Below are 18,545 nucleotides of genomic sequence, written 5' to 3' on the forward strand. Positions count from 1 at the left end.
AAGGTGTCTGTCACTGTTTGTTTAGCCTGCGTTAATGTATTCAGTGTAAAGCTGCACAATTAAACATGAAAGGATCGGGATCTCTATTCAAACTCGCACAACATGAATGATGAGTGATAATGATTTGCATATGTTTATTAATCTTTCGAAGTGCTGCATTCAAATCTGCGTGTGAATGTTTTGATTCAGTTTTTTACACTGAATAAATTAAATAACACAGAAGTACTGGGAGAACGGTTTAGAGTTCAGATGTAAATGCTGATGTTTATGGTAAAGATTAAAATCACTGTTTAATGAAACTTGACGCTGGTGAATGTTTGACGCTGTTGAACGCAATTACATTGTGTAACCAACAGGTGGCGACAAACAACCATCAAAATTATGTCACTGAATAGGTTTTTAGAAATGATCCACCAATAATGAAACATGAAGTTTTGTGTGTGAATTGTTGAATCATTAATTGAAAATAAATATGATCTGTTGTACAAGATTTCTATATTTAGCATGATCAGCAACAGCAGCAAAGACCATTTTTCCTATTGAATATTTTCCTTTTTTTCCAGCTGCTTCTTTCTTGAGTTTGATTTTTATTAAAATTACAGATTCTAAGTTCTGTTTGTTAAACCCAATGGTTTTTGCAGTAATATTTTTGTAAAAATAAAAAGCAAATGACATTTGTCTCCCCCCTTTTTTGCTGATCTGAAAAATGGTCCGATCCGTTGCGTCAAAAACCGTAGTGTGAGTCGAACCGTGAGATTTGTGATCCATTACACCACCAAATGCAACCCTAAGTAATTTGCATTGTGATTACTCAATTTCTGTACCTAAATACTTGTTAGACTCGATAGAAAAAGTCAAATAGAGCATTCAAACCATCTGGTGAAACTGTATTCATACCGCAATATTTAATCATAAAAAATGTAATTTAACCGCAATATTTATTTACAAAAATGTAAATATCGCAATGTCAGATTCTTCCAATATCGCGCTAAACAGAATATTTTCAAATAAACGTTTAAAAATAAACATGTCGCCACAGTTACACGAATATAAATCTTTTAAATAATTAAATATACAGTTGAAGACAGAATTATTAGCCATCCTGAATTATTAGTCCTCCTATATATCTTTCCCTAATTTCTATTTAAAGGATTATTTTCAGCACATTTCTAAATATAATAGTTTTAATAACTCCTTTTTAATAACTCTTTTATCTTTGCCATGATGACAGTAAATAATATTTGACTAGATATTATTCTAGACACTTCTGTACAGCTTAAAGTGACATTTAAAGGCTTAACTAGGTTAAATAGACAAGTTAGGGTAATTAGGCAAGTTACTGTATAACGATGGTTTATTCTGTTGACAATAAAAAAAATATATAGCTTAAGGAGGCTAATATTGACCTTAAAATGGTGTTAAAATTTTTTAAAACTGCTTTTATTCTAAAACAAAACAAATAAGACTTTCTCCAGAAGAAACAATATTATTGGAAATACTGTGAAAAATTCCTTGCCCTGTTAAACATCATTTGGGAAATATTAGAAAAATAAACAAAATTCACAGGAGGGCGAATAATTCTGACTTCAACTGCATGTTCAGCACTATTTACAGTAAGTATACTGCGGCTTAACAAAAGGTGAAAGTTACAGTCCAGTCCAATACATTACAGTCCAAATTAAAAACACTGATTAAAAAGACTGATGTTTTGCAAAAATACTGATATGTTTACATATTCAAATAAAGATTTAAAACTTAGGCAAAGTGTCACAAATTGAGCTATAATTTCAGCTAATCCTCAGCCTACAAATAATTATAATAATTACCATTTATAAACATTAACACTAGAACTACTAAGGTGGTCATTTTGAACATAATTAAATTTGCAATTTAATAACTTTTTTTTTATAATTATTTTTTAGGGGTTTTTCACCTTTATTATGATAGAACAGTAGAGATTTCAGACAGGAAAGCGTTGGGAGCATAGAGAGGGGAAGGATCGGCAAAGGACCTCGAGCCGGGAATCGAACTCGGGTCGTCGTTAGCACATCGGTGCTATATGTCGGCGCACAATACCACTAGGCTATTGGCACCGATGCAATTTAAGAACATGGTTATATTATTAAAAGAGTTATGATTATTTCTACCTAGAACTACCATACTGGGCTCAGTGGTTAGCACTGTTGCCTCACAGCAAGAAGGTCGCTGGTTCCAGTCCCGGCTGGGTCCGTTGGCATTTCTGTGTGGAGTTTGCATGTTCTCCCCATGTTGGCGTGGGTTTCCTCTGGGTGCTCCGCTTTCCGCCGCAATCCAAATCGCTATAACAATCCACAATCCACAACGCTATAGGGGAATCGATTAACTACATTGGCCGCAGTGTATGTGTGTGTGTGCATGTGAGAGTGTATGGGTGTTACCCAGAACTGGGTTGCAGCTAGAAGGCCATCCACTGTGTAAAACATATGCTGGAATAGTTGGCGGTTCATTCCGCTCTGGTGACCACTGATAAATAAAGGGACTAAGCCGAAGAAAAATGAATGAATGAATGAGGACTACCATAGTGGTCAAAATAACTCATGCAAAAAAACATGCATTTCAGTGTCTGTTATTTTTACCCGTGACTTTAAACATGCCTGCCTCTGTGCCTAGCAACTTCCTGCTAATCAAAAACATTTACTTCAGATATGTCTCATAGATGTATATTCAGTGCATGCGAAAAAGCCTTCTCCTCTGCTTGAGAAAGTGAAAATGAAAGTGAGTGGTGGACATTTGGGGGTGATCTAACATAGCCTAACTATACATTTATATACTGTTTTAACAAGAGGATCATATTTTTAGGCTGATGACTTAATTAAATATGATGACAGACAATTAAAGCTTAATTTAAGTATCTCAATAGAAGCTTTAAATGTAAACATGATCTGACAGAATGATGTCTTGTGTGTTGAGAACACCACCACTGCTATGGTGATTCTACTAGCTGTACAATTCTGGTAGTTCCAGTGTTAATAAACATTTTGCAGGTTGTACAATTAATATGTAAGCTCCGACTTGACAAATATATGGATTATTTGCAGCACAAGCTCATTATCTCCAGGAATTGGTTTATGTTTGGAAGCATGAGAAGTGCAACCCATAATTTGAACGGTGTTATTTTTCCATTGTGCTGCTTCTGTCTGAATCATACCTTTGTGATGGATGTAAACACTTTTTCCAGGACGGCGTTGGGCTGAGCTCTCCTACTCAACTCCGTCTGGATCTGAAGTACGGAGGCACACGGACCTGCGATGAACCTGCAGGAGGAAATGACAGACAAAGCTGCATTTAACCCACGAGCCATCAGGAACAAAAACAATAAGTTACTGATCAAGATCCAATCTCCACTGACGTAATGCCTTTCAAAAACATTTTTAAACACCAATTGTATTGCAGGGCTGTTATATGCTTGATTCTGATTGGCTGATGAGCTTTCTAAGGTGTACAGTTATTTTCGGATAAACAGCTGAAGTAGTTCCGGCAGGTTGAGCGCATTACAGATCCAGACCTCTACACGAAATGATTTCAGTTATTTCACAGCTACGAGCATAGCTGCGCAATTAATCGAAATCGAATTTCAAAATCGATTTGAAACATTGTGATTGGCTAAATCGCAAGAGGCTGTGATATGAAATCTATATGCATTATTTAATTTGGTAGTGATAGTTTTACTAGCCAATTGAGTGAGCACACTTTAGTTCTGCCCAATCAGAACTGCGAAAACCAAACGATGAGGAATGCTCGCAATAAAAAACAAACAAACAGGAAAGCGCCGACGAGTGGGATGATGGCTCCTCCCGCTTCATTAATAGACTAATAGACATTATATAGCATTTATTAATGCTATTAATAGACTAACACCATTAATAGACTAATTAATATCAAAGAAAAGCAAGACGTGGGTAATATAGAAATATTTTGATTTCAAAGTCACAGACACCAAACAAAAACAGGTAATTTGTAAGAGTTGTTGCTATAGCACGAGCTCCTAAACACAACCAGCTCCTAAAAAAGCACCACAGGCGGCTATATGAGGAGTGTCTTGCTTAACATCAACAAAGTATTGCCAGTGACACTCAATCTAGTAACTAGCAACAGCAAAGTACAATTTCAGAGCTGTTTCAGCCATGTTACTTTGCTGAGTGTTCTGTAGTTTTATCATTATTATTGTTTTGTTTGTATAATAAGCTACACGATCTCCCTAATTTGAGTTCAACTTGTTTACAGTAAGGTAAGGTCACTTTATTTGTGTTTACTGTTTGCTTTGGAGAAAAATGAGTGTTTTATTTTTGAATACTTAAAAACTAATTTGAATAAATGTTTATGTTAATATCTTTTCAGTTCCTTTTTAACTAACACTCACTGCATTTATGCAGTAAGAAGCTACGATGCAGATTATTGAGCTGAAGCTTGACTACAAAATTAAATCATAAATCAAATCAAAATCTGTCACGAAAAAAAAAAAAAATTAAAATAAATAATAAAATAATAATAATAATAATAATAATAATAATAATTCGCAATTATAGATTTCCCCAAATCGCACAGCCCTAGCTATAAGAGTCAAAAACCACATCAAAACATAACAGAAGGCTTTAGATGAGATGCCTAAGAAACTAGTCCTACACACAGGAGCAAACTTGAGGACAAAAAAACTGAAAAATGCTTGAAATACAACACCTGAACTGTGGTTTTACCTGTGAGAGCCGTAGAATTAGTTGAATTATTGATGACGGATTGTTGAGTAATTAGAAAATAATGCACACTTTGGTTGTGTATTATTTTAATTCAGAAGCCTGCCCTCAACCATTCTTTTATTTAAAATGTTCCAACACTTGTGTCTCGAACAGCCTACAGTTTCCCCAACACTGGTAATATAACTTTATCCCTTTTAAAGTAAATATTTGAATTTAAAGTATATTGAAACATACTTAAATTTTTTTTATTTACATTAAAAAAAGTAAGATATTTATTCTTAAATAAAAAAAAAATAAAAAAAATACTAATATTATAATTATTAATATTGAAAGGATGTATTGTATTTTAAGAGGGAGGTCCTAAACATAACAAACTAATAAATGAATTATTGCAAATAGTCTAGTAAGATGAACCCAGTTTCTGAGTGAGTCTGCTGTGGTTTGCCTCTTGGTTTTATCAGTTCAGAAATCTGCTGCGTGTTCTTTGTCACTCCGTTGGGTTCAGCAGTGGTGAAGCTAATAAGAATGGGGCAGTCCTTCACACGAAATGTTTTTACAATTAAAGAACCATCAAAAAAGAGTGCCATATAGGAAAAACAGCAGAATCAGTGATGGAAACAAGACTGCTGACAATTCAGCTGTAAAGACAACAGTGGTAAAAATCAGATCAAGACCGTTTGTTCAGATCAAGTCAGTTTATTCCAATCAAGTCAGTTTACACAAACCAAGCCAGTTTGTCCAGATGAAGTCAGCTTATTCAGACTGAGTTGTGCAGATGAAGTCAGTTTATTTCAGATTGTTCAGTTTAAGTCAGTTCATATAGATCAGATCAGTTTATTCAGATCAAGTTACTTTACACCTAACAAAACAGTTTGTTGGGATCAAGTAAATTTATTCCAATCAAGTCAGTTTACACAAACTAAGCCAGTTTGCCCAGATAAATTCATCTTATTCAGACAGAGTTTGCGCAGATAATGTCAGATTATTTTAGATCAGTTTAAGTCAGTTCATATAGATCAGGTTAGTTTGTTCAGATCAAGTTAGTTTACTCAGACCAAAAGCAGTTTGTTTAAATTAGATTAGTTTGTTCAGATCAAGTCAGTTTACTTAGACCAAACCAGTTTGTCGAGATCAAGTCAGTTTATTCAAATCAAGTCAGTTTACACAAACAAAGCCAGTTTGTCCAGATGAAGTCAGCTTATTCAGGCTGAGTTTGTGCAGATGAAGTCAGTTTATTTCAGATTGTTCAGTTTAAGTCAGTTCATATAGATCAGATCAGTTTATTTAGATCAAGTTACTTTACACCTAACAAAACAATTTGTTGGGATCAAGTTAATTTATTCCAATCAAGTCAGTTTACACAAACCAAGCCAGTTTGCCCAGATAAAGTCATCTTATTCAGACAGAGTTTGCGCAGATAATGTCAGATTATTTTAGATCAGTTTAAGTCAGTTCATATAGATCAGGTTAGTTTGTTCAGATCAAGTTAGTTTACTCAGACCAAAAGCAGTTTGTTTAAATTAGTTTGTTCAGATCATGTCAGTTTAAGCCAAACAAACCAGTTTGTCAAGATCAAGTCATTTTATTCCAATCAAGTCAGTTTACACAAACCAAGCCAGTCTGTCCAGATGAAGTCAGCTTATTCTGACCGAGTATGTGTAGATGAAGTCAGTTTATTTCAGATTGTTTAGATTAAATATGTACATATAGATCAAATCAGTTTGTCAAGATCAAGTCATTTTATTCCAATCAAGTCAGTTTACACAAACCAAGCCGGTCTGTCCAGATGAAGTCAGCTTATTCAGACTGAGTTTGCGCAGATAATGTCAGATTATTTTAGCTCAGTTTAAGTCAGTTCATATAGATCAGGTTAGTTTGTTCAGATCAAGTCATTGTGTCCGGATCAAGCAAGTTTATTCAGATCAAGTCAGTTTATGCATCGAAACTTTAAGCAGTGTTAGCTAAGGCTATTGCTGTTTTTATTGCGTGATTTAATAAACTTCTAACATCAAATATTAAAAATTCAGCGTTTCCTTTGGGTAACAGAGATCAAGGGTTCACAAGGTCAAAAAATTAATAAGTTAAGATGTGTCAATCTGTGTAATTTAACAGCAAAACAATAAAAGAAACGCCATAAATTTGTGAGAAAATGTACCACAAAATCAGCAATTTTAGTCACTAAATTTTATTTAATTAAATTTTATTTCAAAATCCTTGGGGGACTGATTTGACTGCAATGTGTACCTAAAATATTTTGGTGTGATTAAACGAAAAATGCTAATTAGCAGTGTTTGCTAACACTATTACTGTTTTTATTATTAATAGTTTAACAAATTTTTACAAACTGCTAAAAATCAATGTGTAGCTTGTCTTGCAGTTTATCTGATAGAGAAATGAGTGATTCTTGTAAGACAAATCAAGTAGATGCTAATTATTATAACCTTGTGCTAGTTGGAAAGACACAAAAAATAAAGAGAGTCAAAGTTGCTTGCTGAATTCTGAGGTGAGATTAGAAATCTACACAACAGCTCAAGCTAGTTTAGCTAGTCGGTCCTCAAACGCACGCACATTGTCTTTTATCAGCGGCGTTTCTGAAGAAGCAGAAGCAGACGTTCATTTGACTCATGCAAAACCCTGCTACATTCCTGAAACTCTGTCCGAAGCGAAAACAAATGATTCTGACTCACTGATTAATGAACGCCAGAAGCTGACGACAAAACCGGGAACGTTAACGATTGTGGCACTTCAGGTTGGTGTAGATCTGTAAACAAATAAATCAACTGGAACTCGTTTTGCATCGAATAATCCTGAGATTGTCAGGTGAGGTTTTTCCCCCATCGCACACTATGAAGTAATCAAATAAGACTCAAATACGGCCATGTCTACTTAAAGCAGGGGTGAAATGGAGCTTTCAATAATCTTGGATTTTCTCAGTAGATTTAAATATTTTATGTCGGAGTTTTTCGCAACTATGTATTTTATCTATTAGCTGATGGTTTTCTTAGATATAATTACATTATTTTTGGCACTTGTTTTATCCCTGTTCAAATTTACTTGTTATATTGGGGGTGAAAACAGATGAATATTTTTCTCAAATTTTTATTTTATTTTTTGCATAAATTTGTTAAATCAACCTCAGTCCTGATCAAAACTAAATTGCTTAGAAAATTAGAGGATTTTAACTCTTTAATTGCCAAATTTATAAATGATGTCATTGATTTGGTGAAAAAAAATACAAAATGACAAATTTTTTATACAAAAAGTGATCTTTTTTTCCTTTTATTACAGTCCTAGACATGTGAATGATTAGTAACAACATTGGTTTTGAGGCATTGTTAGACTTACATTTTTTCTCCTTAATTTACTGTTGGTGGCCCATTGACTTCCATTATATCCACATTTGATTGTGCATAAGCTTTTTTTGCACAAGGGTTAATGGTGCCAACTGATGATCAACAGTAAAATGTTTACCTCTTCCCAATAGAGAAAAACACCAACAATCAAAAATGTATGATTATATGGTGTCATGGTTTTGCAATCAAAAAAGTGCGGTTATAATGGATGTCAATGGGGCAAAAACAGCCACCAACAGTAAATTAAAATCAATCGTTGTTCACATGTCCAAGTCTTTGATGAATAATAAACAATCCAGTCCATAATTACTTTTTATATTGAAAATGCGTCATTTTGTGTGTTTTTTTCACCAAATCAGTGATATAATTTATGAATTTGGCAATTAAAGAGTTTAAATCTTCTAATTTTCTAAGCAATTTAGTAGTTTAGTAGTTAAAAATTTTGAAAATAAATATTTATCTGATGCATTTTTACAGCGGTTTAATTCAGTGGATGTTTTCATCCTGAACATAACGAAAGGGTAGTCCATTTGCTCAGAGTGTTTTTTTTTTTTTCTCAAAGCATTTTCTTAAAATATGTGTCAAAATAAGATTTATCACCAAAAATTATTCCGCTAGCTGAAACACAGAGAAAGTTATGGCCAAATTAAGACTCAAAAATCATCCCAGAGAGGATGAAAACATCGCCAAACAGTACATAAGGGTTAATATTATGAACAATTGCTACTTAAAATATTCACTTTTAGAAAGTTATATATTCACAAATATTCAAGTTTTAAAACGTTTAAGAACATACATAGGCAAATACTGACGTTTATTACTAACTATTGTTAAATCATTGCATATAAATAAAAAAAATGCAACGTCGTAGTGTTCATTTATGAAAACACTCATTGATCATTTGTACTTTAAATATTACTGTATTATACTTCTTGCATTTAACACACTTTGCTTCAATGGCTCTATAGTACAAAATCTTACGTTTACTTGGAAAATATAATGTTTTGTATCTGCGTATTTACACAACTGTGTATTTTATTCATTAGTTGATGTTTTATTTATCTTGAAACATTCATATTTTTTAGGCACATTTTCAAAAAGGCTTAATAATTTTCTTAACTTTCGGCACTGAAAATATTCACTCAAATGTAAAAGGCTGATTTATAGTTCTGTGTCGAGTGATCGGCGTGACCGTGCGCAACGACGCATTTACACTCCTGTGTGAGGTTTGTGTTGCTCTGCAATGACACTTCCGAAACGCTAGTTGGCAGTAGGTTATGTTACTCTGTGTCGAGTTCCTTTGCGGGTGTTTTGTTTTTTCTAAACGCTACCTTAATGTACAAGTAGCTAAAATTTGCTCATTCAGAGGCGGAAACCGGCGGACGTGCAACAACTTCATAAGGTAAACGCAAAACTAAAACTTCCATCTGGAGCTCCTTCACGAGGCTTGACACTTGTTAACACTCGCTCCATCGAGTTCGTGGCTTTCAGCGCCGCCCATGCTCATCACTGCTACCAAGCCGGCCAATCACAGAGCTTGCACTATGTATCCTTGAGACGTGTAGGTACATTTATTGCGAGGTGCGCGTCAGCATTGGCATTGACCACAGCGAGGGGTATGCGACCACATAAAGGCTGCGCCAGTCCATATGCAAGTGCTTGATGCAGAAGTATAAATCAGATTTTTTTTTCCAAGTAAGAACATAGATAGGCAAACACTGTCATTTATTACTATTTATTGTTAAGTCACTGCATATAAATAAATAAAAATGTTGTAGTGTTAATTTATGAAAACAATCATTGATCATTTAAATATTACTGTATTTTACATCTTGCATTTAACACTTATATGCTTCAGTGTGTCTATAGTCCAAAAGTTGGTTCTACTTTAAATTAAATAAATAAAATAAATAAACAAAAACTATATAGAGCAATATATAGACAATATGTTCAAAATTGCTCATTTTAAAATCAGAATACTAAAATATTTGTGAGTTAAATAGCGGATTTTCAGGTTTTCTTGTCATTTTTTGTTTACATCTGACAATTCTAAAAAGACTTCTCACAATTGTAAGATATAAACTGGTATTTTCAAGTTTATACACCGAAACTGTAAGATACGAAGTTATAATTCTAAGAAAAAATGAATGATTGAAACAGTTTAAATATCACCTTTCTTAGTTTATAAATCTGAATTCAAGCTTCTTTTCACAGAATTATACAACATAATCTGACAATGAACGTTTCGAAGTTGAAAAACTGCAGGAAAGTCACAATGTTTGGGGTGAAAAAAAAAGGTATAATATGAGAATTATTAAATAGGTCTTGTAGGTAACATTTTGTGGTCATTTATTGGACTTAAAAATGTGGAGGACGCCCTAAAACAGACATATAATCTCCATTACTGCAATTATTTTTTAGTCAATTAATCATAATCCACATTTCATACCTACAACAGCCCAGTTCCTCAAATCCTCACACCAAAAATCTCCACCAAACCTTTAAAAAACCCACCCCAGTCAATTGCTGGTCAAAGTTCTTCATATAAAACTCGCTCCACGTCTCTAAAACCCATAAAATCAGAGCAGCGATCGGTTTAATAAATACACTGCTCCGTAATGACCGATATACTCAACAGCCGTTGCAGAAATGTGTTGACAATGGCTGTTTTGAGCAGTTCATTAACCTAGAATTGGCACACGCTGCTGAACTCATGTCTGCAGGCCGGCTAAATGCACAAACACTACAAACCAAACTGTGGAATCTGACACAAGCTGGAAAAAAGCAAACATGACTAATATGCTGTAATTAAAAAATAAGGATAAGACATTTTTTTGGAGTCTCAAGCTTGAGTGTCTTTGCGTTGCACCAGAATTTATTGTCGGCTGAAACATGAAGCTGTGTAAACACTGACGTTCACTGTTTGACACATTCGCAATATTTTATGACGACGGGGTCAAAGTGACTGCTGGGGCTGAACTAAATATTAGCCTGCTTTTGGGCAACAATGAAATCTCTGACTTTTTCAATAGTAAACAAACACTGGGAACAAAGTAACAGTTGAGCATTCTACTGGCGGGTCTGGGATACCTGAACTGTCTCTCTGGATGGGGTATTTAGAACTTTAGAACCTGTATTCCGTTTTAGTTTCCATGACGACAAAAGTTCGATTAAAAAGAGTGGCCAATTCGAAATTTTGGTTTGGAATTTTGTTATGCTGCAACCCAATTCACATACTAGCTGTCCTGAATAGTATTCGAAAATAATTTTAAAAATTCAACAATCATAGTAGGCTGAAAAAAAAGTATGCTAAAGTTTCCTGGATGGTCAATTTCCCACAGAAATTCTTAGTCTCGAACCATCCGTACTTTAACCGCTAATATTGCCCTCAATACATTGTGCATTGGAGATGAATTTGGTTAGAACTACAAACGTGAATAAAAGGAGTAAACAAAACAAAAAAATGATGGATGGGCTAGACCAAATGTCAAGTAGTGAGGCAATAAAATCTTTACCAGAATTTATTACCGGCTCAAACAGAAAGCTGTGTAAACTATGGCGATGGTTATAAATTCAATTAGAACTACAAACGCAGCTAAAAACAAAAATTGTAAACAAACTACAAAAATGGCAGCTGTGCAAGGTCAACAGTCCAACAGAGGCAATAAAATCTTTACCAGAATATATTGCCGGCTCAAACAGGAAGCTGTGTAAACTACGATCTTTACTGTTTGACACATTCGCAATACTTTACGACGATGGGGTCAAAGTGACTGCTGGGGCTGAACTGAATATTAGCCCGCTTTTGGGCAACAATGAAATCTCAGACGGTTCAATAGTCAACAAACACTGGGAACAAAGTAACAGTTGAGCTTTTCACTGGCGAGTCTGGGATACCTGAACTGTCTGTCTGTCTGGATGGGGTTTTTAGAACTTTAGAACCCGTATTCCATTTTAGTTTCCATGGCGATAAAAAGTTCAATTAAAAAGAGTGGCCGACTCGAAATTTTGGTTTGGAATTTCGACAGTTATGCTGCATCCCAATTCACATACTATCCACCCTGAATAGTAATCGAAAATAAGAACACTCAACAATCGTTGTAGGTTGAAAAGTATGCTAAAGTTTCCCGGATGGTCAATTTCCTGTAGAAATTTGAAATGTCGAATCATCCGTTATCTAACCGCTAATATTTCCCACAATACATTGTGCATTGGAGATGAAATTGACTAGAACTACAAACACAAATACATTTTTTTTAACAAACTACAAAGATGGTGGATGGGCTAGACCAAATGTCAAGTAGAGGCCATAAAATCTTTATCAGAATTTATTGCCGGCTCAAACATGAAGTGATGTAAACTATGACCTTCATTGTTTGGCACATTAGCAATACTTTATGATGACGGGGTCAAAGTGACTGCTGGGGCTGAACTAAATATTAGTTTTTTAAATATTAGCTTTTGGGCAACAATGAAATCTCAGACGGTTCAATAATAAACAAACACTGAGAACAAAGTAATAGTTGAGTTTTTCACTGGCGAGATTTGAGTTTTTAAACAGCTTTAGATGTTTAGAATTTATATACCATTTTAGTTTCCATGGCGACACAAAGTTGAATTAAAATGGTCAATTCGAAATTTTGGTTCGGAATTCCAACAGTTATGCAATTCGCATCCAATCCATCCTAAAATAGTATTCGAAAATAATACATTTAAAAACCATAGTATGTTGAAAAGAGTATGCTAAAGGTTTATGGATTGTCTACTATTCCTGGTAGAATTTCGAAGTGTAGAACTGTCTGTACTCTAACTGCTAATATTGCCTACAATACATTGTGTGAGGGACATAAATCCGATTAGAACTACAAAAGTATAAGCAAACTACAAAATGGTGGACACGTGAGACCGACCGCCAAGTAGAGAGGCAATAGAGTCATTACCAGTCTTTATTGCTGGCTCAAACATGAATCGGTGGTGTAAACACTGACGTTAACTGTTTAACACATTTGTAATACTTTATGACGACCGGGTCAAAGTGACTGCTGGGGCTGAACTAAATATTAGCTCACTTTTGGGCAACAATGAAATCTCAGACAGTTCAATAGTAAACAAACACTGGGAACAAAGTAATAGTTGAGCTTTTCACTGGCAAGTCTAGAATCTCCCAACTGTCTGTCTGGAGTGTGATTTCAAACAGCTTTAGAACTCGCATTCCATTTTAGTTTCCATGAAAACACAAAGTTTAATTAAAATGAGTGGTCAATTCGAAATTTTGGTTTAGAATTCTGACAGTTACACAATTCTCATGATATCCATCCTAATATAGTATTCGAAAATAATACATTGGAAAACCATAGTATGTTGAAAAGAGTATGCTAAAGGTTCCTGAATGATCTATTATTTAGGGTGGAAATTCGAAGTGTTAAACCATCTGTACTCTAACTGCTAATATTGCCCACAATACATTGCGCGATGGACATAAATTTAATTAGAACTACAAATGCAGCTAAAAAATAAATAAATTGTAAACAAACTACAAAAATGGCAGATGCACAAAGGCCAACTGTCTAGTAGAGGAAATTCTTTACCAGAATTTATTGCCGGCTAATAAATGAAGCTGTGTAAACACTGACGTTCACTATTTGGCACATTTGCAATATTTTTTTATGACAATAAGGTCAAAGTGACTTCTGGAGCTGAACTAAAGATTAGCTTGCTTTTGGGCAACAACGAAATTTCAGACAGTTCAATAATAAAAAAAAAAAAAAAAACACTGGGAACAAAATAATAGTTCAGCTTTTCACTGGCTAGTATAGGATACCTGACCTGTCTGTCTTAAAGGGTTTTTGAACAGCTTTAGAACTTGTATTCTGTTTTAGTTTCCATGGCAACACAAGTTTCAATTAACAATTTGGTTTCGATTCGAAATTTTAGTTTGGAATTCTGATAGTTATGTTTGCGTCTCAGTTCTCATACTATCCATACTATTATAGTAATCGAAAATAAAAAAATTCAAAAACAGCAGTATGTTGAAAAGAGTTTGATAAAGGTTCCCGGATGATCCAGAATTTATGGTGGAAATTTAAATTGTTGAGCCGTCCACACTTTAGCCGCTAATATAGCCCACAATGTACTGTGTGATGGACATGAATTTAATTAGAACTACAAATGCAACGAAAAAAGTGTAAACAAACTAAAAAAAAGGCAGCTGCGCAAAGTCAACCATCAAGTGGTAGAGGCAATAAATTCTTTACCAGAATATATTGTTGGCTCAAACAACAAAGGATGTAAACTTTGATCTTCATTGTTTTTACTTTTGTACTTCTAATCGAATTTATTTCCTTCACACAATGTACTGCGGGCAATATTAGTGGTTATATTATGTACGGTTGTACACTTCGAATTTCTACCTGAAACAGACCATGCGGGAACTGAATATTAGCTCACTTTTGGGCAACAATGAAATCTCAAATGGTTCAGTTGTAAACAAACACTGGGAACAAAGTAATAGTTGAGCTTTTCACTGCCGAGTCTAGAATCTCCAAACTGACTGTCTGGACTGCGATTTTGAACTGCTTTAGAACTTTAGAACTTGTATTCCGTTTTAGTTTCCATGACAACACAAAGTTCAATAAAAAATTTGGTTTCGATTCAAAACTTTAGTTTGGAATTCTGACAGTTACGCTGTGTCAATTCAGATACTGTACGTGCTAAAATAGTATTAGAAAAAAAAATACATTTGAAAACCGAATGTTAAAAAGAGTATCTAACAGCCCATGATACATTGCGTGTTAAGGCTGATTATACTATAAGTTTCCATCTGAAGCTCCTCCATGGGACTCGACACTTGTAAACACTCGCTCCATCTGGCTCGTGGCTCTCAGCCACCACCCAAACTTGTCAACACTACCACGCCAACCAATACGCGATGATACGCGTCATTGCGCCATGTAGTTACATTTTTGAGAGGTAAGCATCGGCGTCAACAACGGCGAGTGCTATGCGACTGCGCGAAGGCTGCGCTGGACATCAAGTGCGCTTGACGCAGAACTATAAATCAGGCTTTACACATGACTTCGATTAGAACTACAAACTCAAGTAAAAACTGTAAGCAAACTACAAACACGGCTGACACGCAAGTCCAACCGTCAAGTGGAGAGACTTTGGTAAAAATGTTTGAATGACTATTAATTATTGGAAAATATTTAAATCCCATTTTTATGCTATTTTCTATCTCTAAAAACAGTGTGGACTTCTATAAAGATGTGCTTGCTCATTAACTTCTGAAATAAATAATTATGAAAAGACCTGAGGAGATTTCTGTGCATGAAAGGCTCACGATTGGCAGGTTAGCCTGCTGCTTAATTTCCAATAAGGCAGGAAATTAAATATGAAAGAAACTTGGATGATTTGTTAAGATGATTGAGAGGGAACATAACGGTCCATTAATAAGGATGTAGCATGTCCCAAAGTTTGCACACTCTTCTGTTTCACACGTAGTTTAAGTAGGCGAATTTGGACGAAGCATTAAGTACTAAATTGTCAATTGTAACTGTGCTGCTCGAAGGGTTAATCTTCAATGCTGAAACTTCATTCATTAAAGCTGCTGCTGGTCTGTCGGGTCACATGTGCGTCTGTGTTTTGTTTCGGGCGAGTGAACGGCAGAAATGGTGGGACGTCTGAAGACACAAACCGGGGGAAAGAAAAGCTCCACGTGGGATGAGCGCTTTTCCTATTTCCAGACAATAGAAGGCCTTGTCGTGTCAACACACACACATGATCTTCTGTCGAGTATACAGCTGTATATATCTGCACACAACTGTCTGAAAACTGCAGATACTGAGGTTATTCATTGGCGTTTTTCTGCAATAATCAATATGTGTTCACTTGAGAAGGAATGCGGCTTAAGATATTGTCGTTTTCGGAGAAATTATTTGCTGATTTGAATGATTTTTAAAAATAAAACTGGTAATAAGTCAAAGACGGGACATCCATTATAATGATTGTATCAAATAAAGTGTCCAAAAATGATCCTATATATATGGAAATCATAAAAACTAGTGTCTACTTTAATGTTTCACATCATTTGTGATATTAAAAGACTAAATAATTTAGCGTTACATTTGTTTAAAGTAGAAATTAAACATTCATTCATTCATTTTCGTTCGCTTTTCAGGGACCGAGTCACGGTGGCAGCAGTCTCAGGAGAGACTTCCCTCTCCCCAGACACTTCCTCCAGCTCCTCCAGGGGGATCCAGAGGCGTTCAAAGGCCAGCCGAGAGACATAGTCCCTTCAGCATGTCCTGGGTATTCCCTGAGGCCTCCTCCCAATGGGACATGCCTGAAACACCTCCCTAGGTAGGTGTCCAGGAGGCATCCGAAACAGATGGCTGAGCCACCTCAGCCGACTTCTCTCGATGTGGAGGAGCAGCGGCTCTACTCCGAGCTCCTCCTGAGTGACAGAGCTCCTCACCCTATCAATAAGGGTGCGCCCTGCCACCCTGCGAAGGAAACTCATTTCGGCCGCCTTTATCTGATATCTTGTCCTTTCGGTCATGACCCAAACCTCATGACCATAGGTGAGAGTAGGAATGTAGATTGACCGGTAAATCGAGAGCTTTAGCTTTCGGCTCAGCTCCTTCTTTACCACAACGAATCAGTACATCAAACACATTACTGCTGCTGCTGCACCGATCCGCCTGTCAATCTCACGTTCCAGCCTTCCCTCACTCGTCAACAAAACCCCAAGATACTTGAACTCCTCCACCTAGGGTAAGGACTTTCCTTCAACCTGGAGATGGCAAGCTACCTTTCTAGAAACTAAACAACATACTTATATTGGTGGTTTATTATTGGACATTTATTATAATATTTACATGAAAGAGTGATTATTCCACATTATTTCATATATTTTATTTAAAAATATATGAATTTATTCATATATATTATTAAAAGAATGTTGGAGACAAATGCATTTATCCTAGTGGTTAGAATATACAAAGCGTTCAGATGCAAAAACATTTAAGTGACGTCTGAAATTATCCTTTAAACTGAACATTTTTCTTAGCATCAAATGTTTAAGTTCAATTATTTCACTTTAAAAGCAATGAAAATGATCTAATAACTGCTTTAAAAGTCACAGGTTGGGAAAAATGCTCAAAACTTTAGACGACACAAAGGTTTTTGCATCTCTTCGTATATTCTAACCAGTAGGATAAGCACATTTGTCACCGATGTTCATTCTTTCTTTTCGGCTTAGTCCCTTTATTAATCCGGGGTCGCCACAGCGGAATAAACCGCCAACTTATCCAGCATATGTTTTACGCAGTGGATGCCCTTCCAGCTGCAACCCATCTCTGGGAAACATCCATACACACTCGCTCACACTCATACACTACGGACAATTTAGCCTTCCCAATTCACCTGTACCGCATGTCTTTGGACTGTGGGGGAAACTGGAGCACCCGGAGGAAACGCGCGCGAACATGCAAACTCCACACAGAAACGCCAACTGACCCAGCCGAGGCTTGAACCAGCGACCTTCTTGCTATGAGGCGACAGCACTACCTACTGCGTCGCGGTCACCTATGTTCTTTTAATAATTTTAAATACATTAATTAAATTTGATAGAATCACTCTTTCTTGTAAATATTTTAATAAATGCTCAGTGTAAGTGTCGTTTAATTTCTACTTTAAACATATGTAACTCTGAATTATTTTACCTTTTAATTTCACAAATGATGTGAAACATTAAAGTAGACACTGTAGTTTTATGCTTCCATATTTGTAGGATCATTTTTGGACTCTTTATTTGATAAAATTGTCCAAATGGATGTCCCGCCTGTGACTCATAGCCAGTTTTATTTCAAAAATCACTCAAATCAACAAACAATTTCTCAGAAAACAAACCTCTTTATCCACTTTCCTTCTCAAGTGAACGCATATTGATTATTGCCAAAAAAAAACATCAATGAAGAGCATCAGTATCTGCAGCTTTCTAACAGTAATAGTAATTATTAGAAAGTATTATGGATATATTACTGTTTTCAGGGCTTTGTCTTTTAATAAAGTCAGCAAATTTTTTAATAATCATCTAAATGTGTCTGACAAGATTAAATGTTTTTGAGATATCTCAGGGGTTGTCTTCTGTGAACTATGCTAAAAGTATACATTATATTTATTAACAGGACACATGTTTGCATATGAAATAATTAAACAATTATTTGCTTTGGTGTGTTAAATGTTGACAGAAATATAATGTACAGCAGTGAAAAAAATGAATAGCCCATTTAAAGACTCTCCGTTGCTCTGGATTTACTAGGTTTGACTTATTAATATTTGTTTTACTAAGAAGAGGTTGATTTTATTTTTAAAAAATCAGGTTGTACTACATTTTTTGAGGTAAATTCTTTATAAATGTATCAAGTCAAATATTGCTGCAGGCTCATTTCCTGAAAAG

At 35.3% G+C, this 18,545-nt stretch overlaps 1 protein-coding gene across 1 annotated transcript in view; it reads right to left on the reverse strand.

Annotated features, from left to right (window-relative positions):
• cers5 (ceramide synthase 5) overlaps positions 1-18,545 on the reverse strand; it is a 64,170-nt gene that overhangs the window by 27,841 nt on the left and 17,784 nt on the right. Inside the window, exon 2 of the mRNA XM_056447972.1 lies at positions 3,188-3,293. Within this exon, the coding sequence (XP_056303947.1) occupies positions 3,188-3,293 (106 nt within the window). The remainder of the gene's footprint in view (positions 1-3,187; positions 3,294-18,545) is intronic.

The sequence above is a fragment of the Danio aesculapii genome, chromosome 22, assembly GCF_903798145.1.
Source record: "Danio aesculapii chromosome 22, fDanAes4.1, whole genome shotgun sequence".
NCBI classification, from domain to species: domain Eukaryota; kingdom Metazoa; phylum Chordata; class Actinopteri; order Cypriniformes; family Danionidae; genus Danio; species Danio aesculapii.